This window comes from Oncorhynchus kisutch, linkage group LG19, assembly GCF_002021735.2.
Source record: "Oncorhynchus kisutch isolate 150728-3 linkage group LG19, Okis_V2, whole genome shotgun sequence".
Classification (NCBI taxonomy): Eukaryota; Metazoa; Chordata; class Actinopteri; order Salmoniformes; family Salmonidae; genus Oncorhynchus; species Oncorhynchus kisutch.
In genome coordinates, this window is record NC_034192.2 from 35,338,536 (window position 1) to 35,358,833 (window position 20,298).

General features: G+C 41.9%; 1 protein-coding gene across 2 annotated transcripts; it reads right to left on the bottom strand.

Annotated features, from left to right (window-relative positions):
* Positions 1 to 100: 100 nt before the first annotated feature.
* Positions 101 to 19,005, bottom strand: LOC109910258 (cationic amino acid transporter 3-like). Of its 2 annotated transcripts, none has more exons than XM_020509393.2 (12): positions 18,875 to 19,005; positions 7,780 to 8,201; positions 7,191 to 7,352; positions 6,811 to 6,982; positions 6,468 to 6,586; positions 6,156 to 6,378; positions 5,666 to 5,805; positions 5,456 to 5,558; positions 5,144 to 5,379; positions 4,841 to 4,893; positions 4,362 to 4,470; positions 101 to 4,079 (listed from the first exon to the last, which is right to left on the bottom strand). In XM_020509393.2, the coding sequence occupies exons 2-12, from the start codon at positions 8,144 to 8,146 to the stop codon at positions 3,937 to 3,939; spliced, it is 1,827 nt and encodes a 608-aa protein (XP_020364982.1). In that variant the 5' UTR covers positions 8,147 to 8,201; positions 18,875 to 19,005; the 3' UTR covers positions 101 to 3,936. The 2 variants fall into 2 exon arrangements, with proteins under 2 accessions (XP_020364982.1, XP_020364981.1); XM_020509392.2 differs by having other exon boundaries at positions 4,727 to 4,893.
* Positions 19,006 to 20,298: the final 1,293 nt, after the last annotated feature.

Here is a 20,298-nt window from a genome sequence, read left to right on the forward strand (position 1 = left end):
ACACGAAGGAAATCAACAGAAATTGGGATAATTTGACTTTTGTTTCAAGCCACATTGTAATGTCTGAAAAAAAAAAAAAAAATCAGTAAGTCACAGACAGTTTTCATTGGAAGATTCAAATTTACTTAAAAAAAAACGACATTGATTATATACAGTAATTTCTCTTGACACATTTACAGAAAGTACATGTACTGTTATACTATGCTTTTAAAATCAGTAAGAGTACAAATGGACATGAAACAGTTAGTACAACACAATTGTTATTTTCTCAAATACTGTTCCAAGGTAGTTTTTTCCAAGGTAGTTTGTAAACATCCTAGTATTGTAACTCACTCCACAAAACCTTGTATGAGACACTGACGTAATGTGCAATACTTTTCTTTGCAACATGATTCTGTAACAAGCTTTGAGCCCCCTGGAAGCATAAAAATAAAATACAAAAATACCATATTGTAGACTTTTACTCACAGCTATTTGTAGTGTGTTTTCTAGGCCATTTTTACACAAGACTGGCCAGTCTTGATCTTAAAATGGTAATTTAAATCACAATAATATGAAGGGATACCAATTTGAATTGATTATCTGTGATGTGACCATTTCCACATCTCGTAAATAGGCATAGAATACAAATAACAGTTACATACATACCCTTGAAGTGAGCAAATAAATTGAGGCACATAGTTAAAACAGAAAAAACACAAGTTGATTTGAACACCACAGCAAAGTGTCTAGAAACAGAATTTGACTGACGCTGGTGGGGTTCTCAGTTCATATTATTAATACATTCAGTTAGACACTCAGAGTTAAGAGATTAAAACCCAGGCCCATCTATCAATGACACAATTATATACAAAACAGTTATGTACAAAATTATACATGGAATCAATCATGTAAGTAACATGTACCACGAGATTAAGACCTTAAAACAGGAATGAAACCTGTAAGCCTTTTCATTCTAGGCTAATGTATTGTAATCCTTTCAGTAGTGCCAGTTTTGGGCTCCAAGGAATATCAGCATTTTTCTTCAGTGTACCTTCCTATAGACATCTCTCTATTTGGTAGAGTTTGTCGATCATCATGGTACAAAAATAAGTTATTTCTCTCGTCACACAATCTCTACAGTTAAGAGCATAATTTTAAATGTAATAATTATTTGGGCAGCTCTTCCAATAATTAACAAATATAGCATACATATCTATGTATAAATATGAAAACAAAATTTAATTAATGATTGTTAAAAAAAATATTCTCTATTCTAAATGATAAATTCTTAAAAAATTAAGAATTTTGGGTAAGGTCCAAGTTTTACAAAATTTAAATTTCATTGTCAAGCATCTCTCTAAAGTGCAGACAGTGAGTTCTGGGGTGGTTTGACCCTCTCCTTGGTATTGCCTGTCCCCAAAGAACACAAATAATACCATAGTAATTTACCTATATGGACAGGAGGACACACAACATACCCTGTTGATGTGCTTACTGGACCCAGCAGTATCTCACAGGGCAAAGACAGTGGATATCAGACACCATTTTGGGGAAAATGGCTGAATTCAGGCAGAAACAACCAGGCACTAGAATAACACATTAAAAATGGAGGAACTCTGTGCCATGCCATTTGTACCACCTAAATGACATATTTAATACAAAAAACCCTTTCAAATGGTTAGATATGCAGAAATTTGGCAAGTTCATGTTGATGGAGTATACACTGAGCGTACAAAACATTAAGAACACCTTCCTAATATTAAGTTGCACGCACCCCTCACTTTTGCCGTCAGGGCATGGACTCTACAAGGTGCCGAAAGAGTTCCACATGGATGCTGGCACATGTTGACTCTAATGCTTCCCACAGTTGTTTCAAGTTGGCTAGGTGTTCTTTGGGTGGTGGATCATTTTTGTTACACATAGAAACCTGTTGAGCATGAAAAACCCAGCAGTGTGCCTCTTACCTACTACCATAACCTGTTCAAAAGGCACATAAATCTTGTCTTGTCCATTCACCCTCTGAATGGCACACAGACAATGTCTCAATGCTTAAGAATCTTTCTTTAACCTGTATCCTCCCCTTCATCTACACTGATTGCAGTGTAATTAACAAGTGATATCAATAAGGGACGGTGGCTTTCACCAGGTCAGACTGTCATGGAAATCACAGGTGTTCTTAATGTTTTGTACAATCAGTGTACATCTCAGTGCACATACAGTACCAGTCAAAGGTTAACACACCTACTCATTCAAGGTTCTTTATTTTTTACTTTGTAGAATAATAGTGAAGGTATCAAAACTATGAAATAACACATGGAATCATGTAACCCCCCCCCCAAAAAGAAGTGTTAAATCAAAATATATTTGATATATTTTAGATTTTTCAAAGTAGCCAGCCTTTGCCTTGAGGACAGCTTTGCACACTCTCAACCAGCTTCACCTGGAATGCTTTTCCAACAGTCATGAAGGAGTTCCCACATATGCTGAGCAATTGTTGGTTGCTTTTCCTTCAACTGCAGTCTAACTCATCCCAAACCATCTCAATTGGGTTAGGTTGGGTGATTGTGGAGGCCAGGTAATCTGATGCAGCACTCCATCACTCTCCTTCTTGGTCAAATAGCCCCTACACAGCCTGGAGGTGTGCTTTGGGTCATTGTCCTGTTGAAAAACAAATGATAGTGGGACTAAGCGCAAACCAGATGAGATGGCGTATCGCTGCAGAATGCTGTGGTAGCCATGCTGGTTAAGTGTGCCATGAATTCTAAATAAATCACTGACAGTGCACCAGCAAAGCACCCCCACACCTCCATGCTTCACGGTGGGAACCACACATGCGGAGATCATCCGCTCACCTACTCTGCATCTCACAAAGACACGTGGGTTGGAATCAAAATTCTCAAATTTGGATTAATCAGACCAAAGGACAGATTTCCACCAGTCTAATGTCTACAACTCATTTTTCTTAGCCCAAGCAAGTCTCTTCTTATTATAGGTGTCCTTCAGTAGTGTTTTTTGTTATTGCAGTAATTCAACGATGAAGGCATGATTCATGCAGTCTCCTCTGAACAGTTGATGTTGAGATGTGTCTGTAACCTGAACTCTTAAGCATTTATTTGGGCTGCAGTTTCTGAGGCTGGTAACTCTAATGAACTTATCCTCTGCACCGGAGGTAACTCTGAGTCTTCCTTTCCTGTGGCGGTCCTCATGAGGGCCAGTTTCATCATTGCGCTTGATGTTTTTTGCGACTGCACTTGAAGAAACTTTCAAAGTTCTTGACATTTTCCAGATTGACTGACCTTCATGTCTTAAAGTAACGATGGACCATCGTTTCATTTTGCTTCTTTTAGCTGTTCTTGACATAATATGGACTTGGTCTTTAACTAAATAGGGCTATATTCTGTATACCACCCCTACCTTGTCATAACACAAGTGATTGACTTAAACACATTAAGAAGGAAAGAAATTCCAAAAATTAACAAGGCACACCTGTTAATTGAAATGCATTCCAGGTGAATACCTCATGAAGCTAGTTGAGAGAATGCCATAGGTGTGCAAAGCTGTCATCAATGCAAAGGGTGGTGACTTTGATGAATCTCAAATATAAAATATATTTTGACTTAACACTTTTTTGCTTACTACATGATTCCATGTGTGCTTTCCATTGGTGTGATGTATTCACTATTATTCTACTATGTAGAAAATAATACAAATAAAGAAAAACCCTTGAATGAGTAGATGTCCAAACTTTTGACTGATACCGTACATCCAAAATCCATTTAGCATGTGAGGGTCTCTCTACATTATAGGAATGACAAAATATCAACAAAGGAGAAGACAGTCGGTTGTAGCACAATGCCCCGACAGTTGAAAATTAACGCAATGAGACCGTGCACCTGTTCGTCTTGCGTGTTATGTTGTTGGGGCGTACACCATCTACTCCACCACTATTCTCCTCTAAGGTGTCATCCCTTCCACCTCACTGTCATCCTCTGCCAGGTAGATGGGACTCTTTGATCGGAGGACTGTCTCAAATTTACCACGGTTGGGTGTGGCCTCTGAGCTGTTCTTAATCCCATAACCAAAGTAGATGAGAAAACCTAGGAGAAAGAGAAGGAAGAAAAATAGATTTAAACAGTGAAACTGCAGCATGTCAAAGGTGAACCTCACTGAGACACTGTACTTGTGCCCCCGCACCTCTCGGATTCAGAGGGGCTGGGTTAAATGCGGAAGACACATTTCCGTTGAATGCTTTCATTCAATTGTACAACTGACTATGTATCCCCCTTTCCTTTCCTTGAGTAACACAACATTGAGTAATAATACAGATCGGCACAAGAGCAAGAGGCAAAGCAAAAATAAGGGGTGGGGATCTCACTAACCAATAGTCATCCACACTGCAAAGCGACACCATGTTGGCCCATCCAGCTGCATCATGAGGTAAATGTTGACAAAGATACTGACCAATGGCAGCACTGGGAGCAGGGGTACCTGAGGGGATTCACATTTTTTTGTTTCTACATTAACCACAATTAGCAAACACTGGACATAATCCAGACTAACAAGTACAACATTAATGTTAATTTGCTTTTTTTAAGCTAAGAGCTGATGATTCAATGAAACAAGCACAGACAGACAGTGGTTTCTAGGAGAACGCAGAAACCTACAGTAAATAGGAAATGGTTTCTCAGGATGAATGAAACAACAAACGTGAACTGAGTCATGTGATTGACAACTCCCATCATACTTTAAAGGTGAGTGCCTGTCTGCTCGGGGGCTGTCTCCAGATGATGGCCACACACAGGAAGGCGAAGAAGGCCAGTATGGCACATATGGTGACACACAGGGGGTGGCCACTTACCACCTCTGCCCCCCACACAGCCAGCACTACGCACAGCAGGGTGAATACCACAGCTACAGAGAAAAAGAGAGATTGTGAACTTCAGCATGTATAGTGGAATCTCAATTATACTTTACAGTTCTTGGTCATACATAATGCAAATGAGAGAATGCATTGAAATGATCAGACAGCTGCTTCCATTTGTAACCAGTATGCCAAACATATCAATAAAAGTTTCACTTAAATATGTGGAGCTTTTCTGGTACACCCAAAACAGCTTTAAATGTCATCAACACTTCACCCTGACAAAAGGGGGAGACTCACAGATGACAGCGGTAGTGATGTACACGATAAGTCCGGAGGTCTTGGTGGGGACGTCACAGCTGGGCACCAGCAGCATCTTGAGGGTGAACCTCTCCCTGAGGGGCCTGGTCTCCCCCTCACCCTCCTGGTCAAACTCGTCTCCACTGTCCCCCTCCGCCATGGTTGCCCTCCGCAGACCCACCAGCTCCACCAGCTTCTCACTGGCACCGCTGAGGCCCAGGGTACCCGGCTGGTACCTGAGAACAAATACACATAAAGAGTCAACCCTACGTTGACTGAGAACCCTTTTTAGCCAAGATCCTCTGCACTAACCTGAGGATAAGCACACACACTGCCACTAGTGTGTATGCCAGGAGAGTTCCTATCGACATCAGGTCTACCAGGGCTGCCAGATCAAACAGGAATGCCATCAGGGCTGCAGAGAGAAAGAATCCATTTCAATTCTAAGAAACATAGAGTAGCTGCTAAACAGTTGACAGAAAACTAAGTGTTGGTGCACAGTAAAGCAAGGGCTAAGCTTACCTGCTACAATACCCGACACGATGGTGGCTAACAGGGGGGTCTTGGTTTTTATGTTCATCTTTGAGAGGAAGCGGAAGAGCAGGCCGTCCTCAGCCATGGCATAGATTACACGGGGCATGGGGAACATTGAGCCCAGTAAACTGGACAGAGAAAAGACAGAGGGACTCAGACACAGGCAAAGTCATCGCCATCACACAGAGGTCAGCCATGTCTCTGGACAGTCCACAAACACTGACTGGCCATCAACATTTAACACAAGAAACAAAAAAAGTTAGGTTCATATATTCCACATCATAATTGGTTATTTGCAGGCAAATAACAAACAACAACAAAAAGGAACTGAAAGCACAGCATATGATAAGAAACATCTGTTCAGACACAAAAATAAATGAACTAAAAATAGCCTGCCATCTGGGTGCCTTTCTACCTTTGCTAGAAGTGCACACAAGGCCATGAGAAGTCTCTATGGGAAACTGTCTGTGCCAGTCACCTGGTGGAGAGGGCACAGAGGGAGCCCACAGCCACGATGTAGCGGGCAGGGTCCCAGTGCACATAACTGAAGGCCTCTGGCAGTGGGCTCTCTCTGTTCAGCAGGTAGTAGGGCATCATAAGGGTGAGAGCCGCAGACACCCCGAAGTAGGCAAAGAAACAGATGAGCAGAGAAGCCACGATACCGATGGGGATGGAACGCATAGGGTTCTTGGCCTCTTCACCTGTGTAGATAGAGATGGTTTAAATATGACAGTCGTCAACCACAGAAAAAAAATACTCTGGTGTCAAGAGACAAGAAGAAATGGCCTACTTGTTGTTGCGATGCAGTCGAACCCCACAAAGGCATAGAAGCAGGTTGCTGCCCCAGACAGGACTCCACTGAAGCCAAATGGAGCAAAACCCCCGGTGCCAAACTTCTCTTTAATTATCCTGGACAAAGAAAAATGCCCAAGAGAAAGAGTAATCGTTTCATATTTAGTCTTCAAGAAGAGAACTGCTACCCCTGATGGCTGCAAAAGCTTTGATCTATTTTTGCAAACAGACTTTCGTACCCTCTCAATTAATGCATAGGGCTTATTTTAAAACACCACCATTCCTGCCTAATAAAGTACTCTTTCTGAGCTCCCCTGCCCATCTTGTCTTTGGTGACTCACTCTGGATCAGTGATGTTGGTTGTGTTGACAAAGTCCTCCACAGTGAGGTTCCAGTTGGTACGGTCTCCCTTCACCAGGCCTGAGATGATGACGAAGCCCAGCACCACCAGGTTGACCCCCGTGAAGATCTTGTTCACCAGGGCCGACTCGCTAACGCCAAACGCCAGCAGGCCTGTGTGGGTGTTAGCAAAGTGTCAGAGCCACAGATGTGGGCAGCGACCAATCATAATGCTGCACTGAATGGGCACTCTGCCCTTGCTCTAGGGCAGCAATGAAGAAGCAGCCATAGAAACCTCTCTTTAGTAGCTGTAGTTTCGCTGAGGTTGTGTATAATGCTTTCAAATGTGTTCTGAGTTATGTTAATGAGATGTGAGCCACACCAGTGAGCAGCAAGATCAGGATGAAGGCGAAGAGGTCTGGGTATTCAGCAAGAATCTTCCCAGGGACCTTGATGGACATGGAGGCTCTGAAGAAGTCTGAGATCTTCTGTTCAACCAGGTTGTCAAAGGTGGAGCTCCAGGCCCGAGCAACACTGGCTGTGCCTGAAAGAGGGGGAGAGACTTACAATGAGAGGTTGGAGTCATACATTCAAGGGCACTTCTGTCATGAGGCAATCCTTCTGAAGGACCAGGCACTTGCTCTGTCTGTAAAACCTCTTCAGTTCACGTCCTCGTCAGAATCTTAATCATTCAGTCTAATTATTCAGCTACTCATAATTGCTGATTATCTCAAATGACTGGCTGGGTATAGCAGTAATATCACTGCAGTTTAAGCAGCTTGGAGTTGTGTGCAGTCACATAGATTTATGTTATCCTTGAACCTCATATCCTGCTTTTACCTTTAAAAACATGTTTCTTGCAACTTTACACACACAAAAAAAAAAATCTAACATTTCCTGACCATTTTTTAAAATCACTTTGGTTCTTAATTTCAAAATCACTCATTTTTACTAATCCACTTCTGACTTACCTATGACATAGGAGAGGATGAGGTTCCAGCCAGTGATGAAGGCCCAGATTTCCCCCACAGTCACATAGCTGTACATGTAGGCTGAACCAGTCTTGGGCACACGAGCACCAAACTCAGCATAACACAGACCAGCAAGGACGGAGGAGAGCGCTGCGATGAGGAAGCAGAGCACGATGGCTGGTCCGGCCTTCTCCCTGGCCACCTCTCCAGCCAGCACATAGACGCCGGCCCCCAGAGTGGCACCCACCCCCAGGGCAATAAGGTCCAGCGTGGTCAGGCAGCGGGCGAAGTGGCTCTCTTCCTGGTTACAGTCCAGCGCCCGTCGCCGGAGCAGCATCTTACCGAAGGACGCTAGCTTTTCAGCCATGATAGGACAGGTCACCAAATCAAGAGGAGGAGATGGAGGATCTTCTTACAGCCAACTGAGGAAGAGGACAATCTACTGTCAAATGAGAGCGGAGAGTGGTTTGGAGGGACAAGTCCAGACACAACAATCATTATTTTGTAATCTACTACTTTCTCAGAAGCGAGGGATCATATAATCAAATGGGGAGTGAAATGTCAGTCAGAAAAACGCTTCTTCACACATGTAGAGTAGATGCCAAAACTGTATCATAATTCTCTGAAGGGTCATTCTGTTTGAATTAAGTCACTTTTTGACCACATGCCTTTTGATTTGAACAAAACTTTCTAAACATATTTGTCCATGGTAGAAGTGGTCAAAAAGTGACTGTGGACATGAATGCCAAAACATTTAGAAGACAGATGTTCTCAAAGTTGACCAATTTTGCATAACACACCCTACCATAAGACACCCATGTCTTCATCACTGGATAAGATAAACAGTTGAGTTTGATATCACTAAAAAGCTTACGAACTGGGTTTACAATTGTTTTATTTTTTAAATATAAATTGTCATTTTTTATCGAAAAATATTTTTTTAAATGTTGTAAGTTAGACCCTATTTTACATAATCTGAAGTGTAGGTAAGCACAACATCCCCAATTGCAACATTGGATATATGCATCCTTCGTCAATCCCCAATCTCTCTGCTGATCTAACACTGACACTACGTTAACAGTGCTGGGCAATCCCACAGTAACAGAATTGCGCTGAGACTGAGATTTTTCACTTAAAATGTATTCAAAACAAAAACCATTGATTTCAAAGTTAAACAAACCATACAACTCCATGCACAATGACTGCTTTTAACAATTTACACAGAACAGTTTACAGAAACATTTACTGGAAGAACTGTGCATATGCAAAGTTTGGTAACAACATTTCGGTAAAATATTACTCAGTTATTAAATATCTGCTAAGAATTAAGATTCAAAGATGTCTGCCAACAGAATGGTATGTCAGCTGTCACAAGGCATCTTGACTCTGAAAAAAATCTATTTTGGAACTACAGTAAGTGAAGTGGATTTACACCCGGTGACATAATTGCGATTATGGAATTCCATCATGGGTGCCTGATCTGTACTACACAAAAATGCATAATTATGGATATGAATGTCATTCTCTTCATGGTGATGTATCCCAAAGTGGTACACAAACTTATAAATATCCTCATTTGCATATTTGGGTATTATTCTACACACTTGCTATTATTTTAACGAGCTCCACCGCCGAACTTGGTTGGACCAGACCGGACCAAACCTGAAGCAATCGTATTTGTCTATGTTTCACAATTTTGGATATTAAAGTACAGCACAGTAGAGTACAGTACTGCACAGAACAGTAGAGTTCAGTAAAGTATAGTTCAGTACATTAGAGTACTAAACTCGTGTACAGCACTCTCCTATATGCTACTGTACTGTGCTGTCCAAACTTGTGAAACATAGACGTCTATGATTAGTTCAGATTTGGTCCGGTCCAAACCTGAAACAATTATGGACATCTATAAAAAAAAATGTAAGAAAAAAATAGTGATTTCGTGATATCTAAATGGGTAATTACAGTCTTGTCCCATTGCTGCAACTCCTACGGACTTGGGAGAGGCGAAGGTCGAGCGCCATGCGTCCTCCGATACACGACCCTGCCAAGCCGCACTGCTATCTTAACCTGGAAGCCAGCTGCACCAATGTGTCGGAGGAAACACCATCCAGCTGGCGACCGACATCAGCTTGCAGGCGCCCAGCCCGCCACAAGGAGTCGCTAGAGCACGATGGGACAAGGAAATCCCGGCCGGTCAAACCCTCCTTCTCAGACGACACTGGGCCAACTGTGCCCCGCTTAATGGGTCTCTCGGGTCACAGTCGGCTGTGACACAGCCTGGGATCGAACTCGGGTCTGTAGTGACACCTCAAGCACTCCGATGCAGTGCCTTAGACCACTGCGCCACTTGGAGCCCATGGACGTCTATGTTTGGCCAAATGAAGGCCATACCAGACGTCTGTGGACGTTGAAATCAAGATCAGGCTGGACCAAATTCCAACTACTTTTCATCACTCATGGACGTCCAGTGTCAGTTGGTGCTCAGTGGGAGAGGATGCTGATTACAGTAAAATGGGAAGAGAGGGGGCTCATGGGTAGGTGTCAATAAGAGCTGGGAGAGGTGACATTAATTGGAGAGACTTTTCACACTCTTGCTTTGATCACCAGACTACAGAAAACTTATCAGATCAACATGACAGTATGCCAGCAGAAGGGAGGACAGTAGCAGGGGACCCAACTGTGGTTTGTGACAACTATGATTTCCCCATTGTAGCCAATTCAATTGCAGAACTTCTGTTACCAATTCACTTAATTCATAAACAAAACTGATATCAGTAAAACACTACAACTAATTGAAGTCTACCTTTACTTGTTCTGTGAACATTCATTATCCTTCCTCCTCATGAGGGAGAGAAATGAGAAAATATCTCAAAAGAGATTCTCCAGTTTTGTATACTTTTTTTGCCAGTAGTTCTTAAAGTTGTGCTCACAAGCCAAAAGTGGTCCCTGAAAATTGCTACTGTCACATATGTGCAGATATGTACGCCACGTCATTGCATGTGCATCTTGCTAGTCTTCACTGAAATGGCGAGGGGTTGAAGCGCATTGGCTAGAACTCAAATTGCTAGGGGGCTGGCCCATGTGGGGGACAAATGGTGCAGTACAGCTTTCAGAAAACAAGTTGATTTCAAACTAGAGACTTCGTGGTCAATGTAGGTAATTCTGCTCATAGATTATGCATGTATGAAATACACTGACAAATCCAGCCTAAAGCGGAAGGTTTAAAAAAGACTTAGTAGTCGCCAAAGGTCCGGATCATGTCTAATGATGTGGGGTTTTGGTAATGGAATTCCAAGGCACGATTTCTTGAACTTACAGAATGCTGACTTTTTCTCTTATAAACTAAATATTTTAAAAAAGTGTTGATATTCGTTGGCAGGGGTCTTCACTTCAACATTGTTTTTTGGTATATTTCTAACACCTTTTAAGACTTTCTGGTAGATGACCCCTTTTCTATCTGTTTGACAAGAAATCATAGCTTTTGCTTATTCCACAGTTTTAGGATGGAAAATGGTTGAAAAATGTATATATGCCAGAATTTCTCAAAAACAGAGACTCTTAGCTTTCATTTGACATGCTCATATGAACTTCAGATGTTGGTGCTCATAGGTCCTTTTACATGGAATTTACCTGCTTCTAAAAGGCAGTCTGACTGAATAGTGAATCATGTCAGGCAGCCATTTAGGCCCCGATCACTGGCTGGTAGCCGCTCGAGGAAAGAAAGCCCTGCAGTAGTGCATAGTGCTGACCAGTACCCTGACCTTGGCAGAGACCATATTGAATCTGAAAGACTGAAAGGGAGGGAGTCAACAACCCCATTAATGTGCAGCCAGAAAAACAAAAATAGGAGAATGAAGAAAATAAATGAAACAGGGTGAAAGGGGGGAATAGCAGGAATGGTAGCATAGTTGGCAAATAAAGCTTGGGAGAGCGAGGGGAATGGAAAAACATGATGAAAGGCCTCTGACTTGACACACCAGACCGATTAAATTTTTAAGAAGCAGACAGATGATCCCAATACAAAGCTGGGTAAGAAAACTAGAATTGCCCTATCCAACTGTGCCCAAAAAAGGAACTATTCAACAGGAAAAAAATTGCTGTCCAAGCCCACTGTGTGGGCACCATGGTTGGACATAATAAAGCTCTCCTGTCTGGCAATGGGTCCAGGTCGAAGGGTTGATCCTGGCACACACACACCGGCGAGGCCATGCAAGTTTAATCAGGCCAGGTCTGGGCAACACACCTCATCAGGAGGGAGAGAGCATCCATGTTAACTCTGTTTGGCTGACAGGAGACCATGTCTACAGGGGACACAGGCAACTGCATTTCCTACACCCAGATATCATACCCCTGTGGCCCTTGTTCTTAAATCTAGTGTACACACTATAGGCCAGGGCTATTCAACTGGCGGCCAGCAGGCCAGATCAGGCCTGTATATTAATTTATACCGGCCCTTAGATCAATTCTGAACAAAAGATCTGAAAAAAAAAAATCCCTGCCCAAATCCAACATTCCGTGCCAAAAAGACAAGCACTATGGTGGTCGTCTATAGTGTGGCTTCTAGCGCCTATGTGGCATGTTGATTATTAAATCTTCATACGAACTTCTCTCTAGTGTTTGAACGGTTTAAGCTATGACCACATTCCTGAAAGCTACGACTCTCAGGAACACGCTTGTGCCTTCTATTTCACTCTCTGATGCTTGCAAGAAGGGTGTGACAAACATCTAAAGACTGAGAAAAATGAATTCAAAGAATTCTTCCTTCAGACTGGAATTTGGCATATTTGTCTTATTTGTCTTATTTATTGTGATGCTTAATTAAGCTTGTAATTGGTTACTTTTAATTAAGAAGCTTTTAATGGGTGTTTAAATAAAACAAAAAATAATGGTGAGCGAGCATTGCGCCTTTTCCTTTCAATGATGATCAATTGTTTTGGTTGCACCTTAACTGGTGTTGGTTGAGCACACTCCAAAGTGCTACATTGGCGGTAATGCATTGCTTTTTTTTTAATACAGTTCTTCTGAGGAATAATTGCATGTGCAAAACGTCCGTGCAATTAACCTTTTTACATCTGTCCCCGTAAGAATATGTTGAATGGCCCTGCTATAGGCTATGAGTTCAACAAACAGGCATCTCAGTCACAAGTTACTACACCCACGGCACTTACAATTTCCTAACAATTTGACCAGTAACATTTCGCTGAATTTAGGGTGATAGAGATACAGTCAAAATGGGATTGCAAGGTCTGCTTGGCTTCATGCTGTCATCTACTCGGACCGACATACTAGCCAGGCTAAGTTGGGACAATCCAGACTCTGGAATAACAACTATATCAAGCACAGTTGGCCTTTCTCCTCCATTAAGAGGATAATCAACAGTGTTACATAAGCCTGCTAACCTTCTTAGAGGTGAAAAAATAATTAGTCATGATTACGTTTGTGTAGCCTAGCATGACCATGGTGAAATGTGTGGGCTAAACTTCACCACAAAGTCTTTGCAATATGATGTGGGAAATAAATAGCATGTTCTGGTAATTTCTAAGAAGTATTAAAGAATAGAACTGTTTTGGGCCCCCGAGTGGCACAGCTGTATTTTTATGTTTAACTGTAAAGAGGGCCTCAAGTTAACATTTTGGTCCACCAGCCACTGTATAATAAAACAAATGAGCATGCTTTGTAATGTTCCTAAAACAATACATGCATTACTAGTAAGAAATAAATGTGGTATATTGTTTCATTTCGTTACATTTTTGGGGGACAAATCTTCACTTGCCCCTTTAACATGCTCCTGAGTGGCGCAGCAGTCTAAGGCACCACATCTCAGTGCTAGAGGCGTCACTACAGACAACCTGGCTCGAATCAAGACTGTATCACAACCGGACGTGATTGGGAGTCCCATAGGGCGGCGCACAATAGGTCCAGCGTCGTCCGGGTTTGGCCAGTGTAGGCAGTCATTGTAAAATGTGTTTGTTGTTGTTTGTTTGTTCTTAACTGACTTGCCTAGTTAAATAAAAGTAATATATATTTTTTTATTAAACAAAAAAATGACAGGAGGTTACAGTCACAGACAGAACAATGAGACAGATATATAAATGTGAAGCATCGGATTGGCATTTGGTAGTGATGAGTGGAAAGCCCAGTGGCCGGTGGTGGGAGAAGATGGAACAAGATAGCAGAATGTCGGCCAAAATCAAATTTTCTCATCAATTAAACATTTGAGTGGACAAAGTTTTGTAGACTTCACCCTTCAAAGTTTTTATTTTATTTTTTATTTTATATTTAGATGGAGTGCAAAATGTAGTTACTGCACACACGCACTTCAGAGTAGGCATTCCCTAACCGAAATATGCAAATATGTGCTAGAACGCACCAATAGGATCTCGCTAGCTCGTGCTTGGCTCTGCCCACCTCCTTGCTTGTTCCGCCCACTATGACTAATTTGTTCCAATGTAAAAAAAAAATTTTTTAAAAAAGGACAAACTCTGGTCCATCTTGGTTAGGTAATAAAAATCTTTGTTAGTGGTAAGGCGACTCGAGTCATGTTTGTGCTTGTGAGAATGAGTCTGACCTAGTAGCCGTGTTCTTCTTTTCCCTAGCATTTGAAACTCAAAACATTGTTCACAAGCTATGTTTTTCAATGTAAATAGCCAAGAAACACAGTGACAAAGTCTCACTTCAGTAGACTTTCGTTTTGACTAAATTAGACCATTATGCCTGTGCTCAGCACTTCAAAAAATAATCCTTCACTCAGCTCTTCACGTGCGCACAGCAGCGCGAGGTGGGATAGGCTATAGTATATAATTCGTAGTTCTTTGACTTTGTGCGTTTACCAGCTATGAAATAACACGGCAGAAATACTCTGAAAACAGCTACTGCAGAATTGATTTAGCTATTAATGTGATCATACTTCGTATTCACAAATGCGAGTGAAATGCTCGCACTGTGGAGTCCTGACCACTCGCCAATGTTTCAGGTGAAATAGTAGACCTCTAACCTGCAACATTTAAATCCCGACTGTAAACATAGAAGAACCATTGTAAAGCAGAACTTATGACACAGGAAATATGACCTGGGTGCCAGGACATTTCTGAATTCAACAACGCAATACTGTTGTCTTGCCAAACATGACTACAACTAGAACAAGCTGTTCCATGCTCAGAAGTTCTAAATTTCAAGAAAAACAAAGGTTCTACTCCCACTCATTGTTATTGTTTGGAAAAACAACAAAAAGGGGAACAATGTGGCCTCCATCAAAGTGAGTGCTCAGGTTTAGTCTGTACAGCTAAATTAAAAAAGGTTCATGATTCAGTTCCAACAATTCAAGGAAACAGGCCTCATTCAGAAGACCTGTCATATCATTTGACAATGGAATGAATCATTGCCAAATTTTGCTAAGGAATGAGACAGGGCATAATGCTCAATTTGTGGGTGTTTCCATGGTTAATTTGCTTTGGCTTCTCTGAAATGATGCCAGTTGATGCACACACAGCATTTGCTATTCATCAGATCCCTGTCTAAGGGCAATCTAATTATGACAGAGCATCAGCCATCTCTTGTAACATAAAGCCCTCTATCTACTACCGCACCCGTGTCTCCACACAATAATACAATTTCACCAAAAGGCTGAAAAGAGTACTGGAGTGCCATGCTATACTTGGAGGTTATATCTCACAGTATATGACATATTTGATTACACAGCATGTCCTCCAAGAGAGCTGTTTGCCTCGTCACCCACCATACTCTCAGCCCGGGGGCACTCACAGGTCTCAAGCAGATAATGCACTTGCACAGCCTGTGACTGTCTCCTTGGGTGACACGCCTTCAGGCGGAGTTATTAACTTTCCAGTTACCATAAATTCCTAAACACTCAAACGATCCTTGGAACCCTGAAAAAAAGCTAGGTGTGGTAGTTTGATTGTTGATTATGTTTTTTGGATGAAAAAAAGCCACAGAAATGTGTAACACCTGGAAAAGACAAGCCTCAGCAGGTACTTGAACATAGTTATACAACACCAAACATACATAGACCCAAGCCTTCCACAATAGAAAGTGTCAGTACTCACTTAGTGCATATTCCATTGCTACTTAATCAGCTATATTTTATTGAATATATCAGTTAAAGACATTCAGACTGGTCTCATAGACTAGATGTAACATAGTAAACATAAATCTGGGAAACAAATTAGTATGATATGCTATGGTGACATAATTGGTATAAGACAGGTAATGTCAGGAAAAAAGGAAAAGGAGGGTGGTTGGTCGGGGTGGAGATCTCTATGTGAACGTCTAGCAACCCAAAGGTTGCGTGTTTGAATCTCATCACGGACAACTTAGGCATTTTAGCTACTTTGCAACTATACTGAACAAAAATACACTGCTCAAAAAAATAGGAAGCAACACTGATTGACAATACATTTCACATGCTGTTATGCAAATGGTATAGACAACAGGTGGAAATTATAGGCAATTAGCAAGACACCACCAATTAAGGAGTGGTTCTGCAGGTGGTGACCTCAGTTCCTATGCTTCCTGGCTGATGTTTTGGTCACTTTTGAATGCTGGCGGTGCTTTCACTCTAGTGGTAGCATGAGACGGAGTCTACAACCCACACAAGTGGCTCATTTAGTGCAGCTCATCCAGGATGACACATCAATGCGAGCTGTGGCAAGAAGGTTTGTTGTGTCTGTCAGCGTAGTGTCCAGAGCATGGAGGCGCTACCAGGAGACAGGCCAGTACATCAGGAGACGTGGAGGAGGCCGTAGGAGGGCAACAACCCAGCAGCAGGACCGCTACCTCCGCCTTTGTGCAAGGAGGAGCACTGCCAGAGCCCTGCAAAATGACCCCCAGCAAACGGTCAGAAACAGACTCCATGAGGGTGGTATGAGGGCCCGACGTCCACAGGTGGGGGTTGTGCTTACAGCCCAACACCGTGCAGGATGTTTGGTATTTGCCAGAGAACACCAAGATTGGCAAATTCGCCACTGGTGCCCTGTGCGCTTCACAGATGAAAGCAGGTTCACACTGAGCACATGACAGACGTGACAGAGTCTGGAGACGCCGTGGAGAACGTTCTGCTGCCTGTAACATCCTCCAGCATGACCAGTTTGGCGGTGGGTCAGTCATGGTGTGGGGTAGCATTTCTTTGGGGGCCGCACAGCCCTCCATGTGCTCGCCAGAGGTAGCCTGACTGCCATTAAGTACCGAGATGAGATCCTCAGACCATATGCTGGTGCGCTTGGCCCTGGGTTCCTCCTAATGCAAGACAATGCTAGACCTCATGTGGCTGGAGTGTGTCAGCAGTTCCTGCAAGAGGAAGGCATTGATGCTATGGACTGGCCCGCCCGTTCCCCAGACCTGAATCCAATTGAGCACACCTGGGACATCATGTCTCACTCCATCCACCAACGCCACGTTGCACCACAGACTGTCCAGGAGTTGGCGGATGCTTTAGTCCAGGTCTGGGAAGAGATCTCTCAAGAGACCAGCCGACACTTCATCAGGAGCATGCCCAGGCGTTGTAGGGAGGTAATACAGTCACGTGGAGGCCACACACACTACTGAGCCTCCTTTTGACTTGTTTTAAGGACATTACATCAAAGTTGGATCAGCCTGTAGTGTAGTTTTCCACTTTAATTTTGAGTGTGACTCCAAATCCAGACCGCCATGGGTTGATAAATTTGATTTCCATTGATAATTTTTGTGTGATTTTGTTGTCAGCACATTCAACTATGTAAAGCAAAAAGTATTTAATAAGAATATTTTATTCATTCAGATCTAGGAAGTGTTATTTTAGTGTTCCCTGTATGTTTTTGAGCAGTGTATAAAAACAACATGCAACAATTTAAGTTTACGGACTTACAATTCATGTAAGGAAATAGGTAAATTTAAATAAATAAATTAGGCCCTAATCTATGGATTTCACATGACTGGGCACAGGTGCACCCACTGGGGAACCAGGCCTAGCCAATCAGAAGAAAAAATAAACTGCACCAAAGGGCTTTATGATTTTCTTGATAAAGGAGAAATGCTTACTTACAGGGATGCAAACAAATTTGTGCACAAAATTTGAGAGAAATAAGCTTTCTGTGCACATGGAAAATTTCAGGGATTTTTTTTTTCAGATCATGAAACATGGGACAAACACTTTACATGTTGCACTTGTATTTTTGTTCAGTATGTTAACCATTTAACCCAAAGTAACCCCTAGCCTAGCTAACGTTAGCTATAGGTGGCTAACGTTAATGTTTTCCACAACAAAATGGAATTCGTAACATATGATAGATTTAGCAAGTGCATAACATATGGTACGAATTTGAATTCGTAAAATATCATACAAAATGATTGACATCCACAAATCAATATACTATATTAAAATGTGTACCACATGTATATACAGAATAATACGATATGCTATGAGACCAGGTTGTATTAACTAGCCAGCTAAACTTATTAATACATTTAAAAGGGAGAGCTGCAGGCTTGCACACAACAGTCCGTGTTGGACAAGGAAGAAAAATAAACACCAACCGGATTACAAGAGTACATTGATAACGTTAGATCAAATAGAGAAGGAATGTTCGACACGAATTTAGGTTTACATTATTAGGTTTAGATTATCGACACGCTCATGGTTTACATTATTACTAAACTCGTTTACGTTTGGCGAGGTTGGTAAACTAGCTACCTGATTTACAGCTAGATTAATTAGACGGCCCATTCACGTGCCAGTAAAAATACCTAACGTTAGCAGTCAAGCCCTATGGTTGAGGGAGACTTGCTAAATCCAAAGAACCGACAGCTGAATTGTCTGAAAAGCTAGCTAGATCCAAACACCCCAGCATGTCTGCCAGACTACGATAGCTACAAAGAGTCTCGTTAATTCATGCTGGGCATCGCGAAAATGTTGTCCAGCTGATACTGCCACATTCGATTCAGGTGTTGTTATTCACTATAAATCGCCATACATTGAATTACGTTGAGTTTAATTCCTATCGATGAGCACTCGCTTTGGTTCAGACTCTTTCTCGGAACACATCGCTAGCAAATAATCTTCATTCGATGTCTTTAGTATAACAAACATTAGTTAGCTACATACCTGAGGAATTGATCGGCCCCAAAATAAATTGCGATCAGCAAGATGAAAACTATCTGTCTTCTGATTGAACTTTACAGTCCGAAAAAAAGGTGTGACTTGTCGGTCTAAAAACTTGATACAACACACGCTAATGTACCGTACCAGTCAAAAGTTTGGACACACCTACTGAGTCAATATTTTTTCTATTTTCTACATTGTAGAATAATAGTGAAGACATCAACACTATGAAATAACACATATGGAATCACTGAACCAAAGAAAGTGTTAAACAAATCAAAATATAATTTTAGATTCTTCAAAGTAGCCACCCTTTGCCTTTGACAGCTTTGCACACTCTTGGCATTCTCTCAACCAGCTTCACCTGGAATGCTTTTCCAATATTCTTGAAGGAGTTCCCACATATGCTGAGCCCTTGTTCTTTTCCTCCACTCTGCGGTCCAACTCATCCCAAACCATCTCAATTGGGTTGAGGTCAGGTGACTGTGGCGGCCAGGTCATCTGATGCAGCATTCAATCACTCTCCTGCTTGGTCAAATAACCTTTACACAGCCTGGAGGTTGGTTTTGGGTCATAGTCCTGTTGAAAAAGAAATTATCGTCCCACTAAGCGCAAACCAGATTGGTTGGCGTATTGCTACAGAATGCTATGGTAGCCATGCTGGTTAAGTGTGCATTGTATTCTAAATAAATCACAAACAGTGCCACCAGCAAAGCACCATCACACCTCCTCCATGCTTCACGGTGGGAACCACACATCTGGAGAACATTCGTTCACCTACTCTGCGTCTCACAAAGGCACGGCAGTTGGAACAAAAAAATCTCAAATTTAGACTCATCCACCAGTCTAATGTCCATTGCTTGTGTTTCTTGGCCCAAGCAAGTCTTCTTATTATATGTCCTTTCGTAGTGGTTTCTTTGCAGGATTCGCATAGTGTCTGAACAGTTCATGTCGAGATGTTTGTTACTTTAACTCTGTTACTTTAACCCATTTATTTGGGTTGCAATTTCTGAGGCTGGTAACTCTAATGAACTTATCCTCTGCAACAGAGGTAACTCTGGGTCTTCCTTTCCTGTGGCGGTCCTCATGAGAGCCAGTTTCATCATAGCACTTGATGGTTTTTGCGACTGTACTTGAAGAAACCTTCAAAGTTCTTTAAATATTCCAAATTGACTGACCTTCATGTCTTGAAGTAATGATGGACTTTCCTTTCTTTTAGCTTATTTGAGCTGTTCTTGCCATAATATGGACTTTGTCTTTTACAAAATAGGGCTATCTTTTGTATACCACCCGTACATTGTCACAACACTACTGACTGGCTCAACCGCATTAAGAAGGAAAGAAATTCTACAAATGAACTTTTAACAAGGCACACCTGCTAATTAAAATGCATTCCAGGTGACTACCTCATGAAGCTGGATGAGAGA

Bases quoted from the DNA above. Each gene is read 5' to 3' on its own strand.
- LOC109910258 (XM_020509392.2), bottom strand. From the start codon at position 8,146: ATGGCTGAAAAGCTAGCGTCCTTCGGTAAGATGCTGCTCCGGCGACGG. The intron at 6,379-6,467 runs GTAGGCCATTTC...CTATCTACACAG, and splicing joins CGACTGCATCGCAACAACAA to GTGAAGAGGCCAAGAACCCT. The intron at 5,806-6,155 runs GTGACTGGCACA...TTCTCTGTCCAG, and splicing joins CTCTGTGCCCTCTCCACCAG to TTTACTGGGCTCAATGTTCC.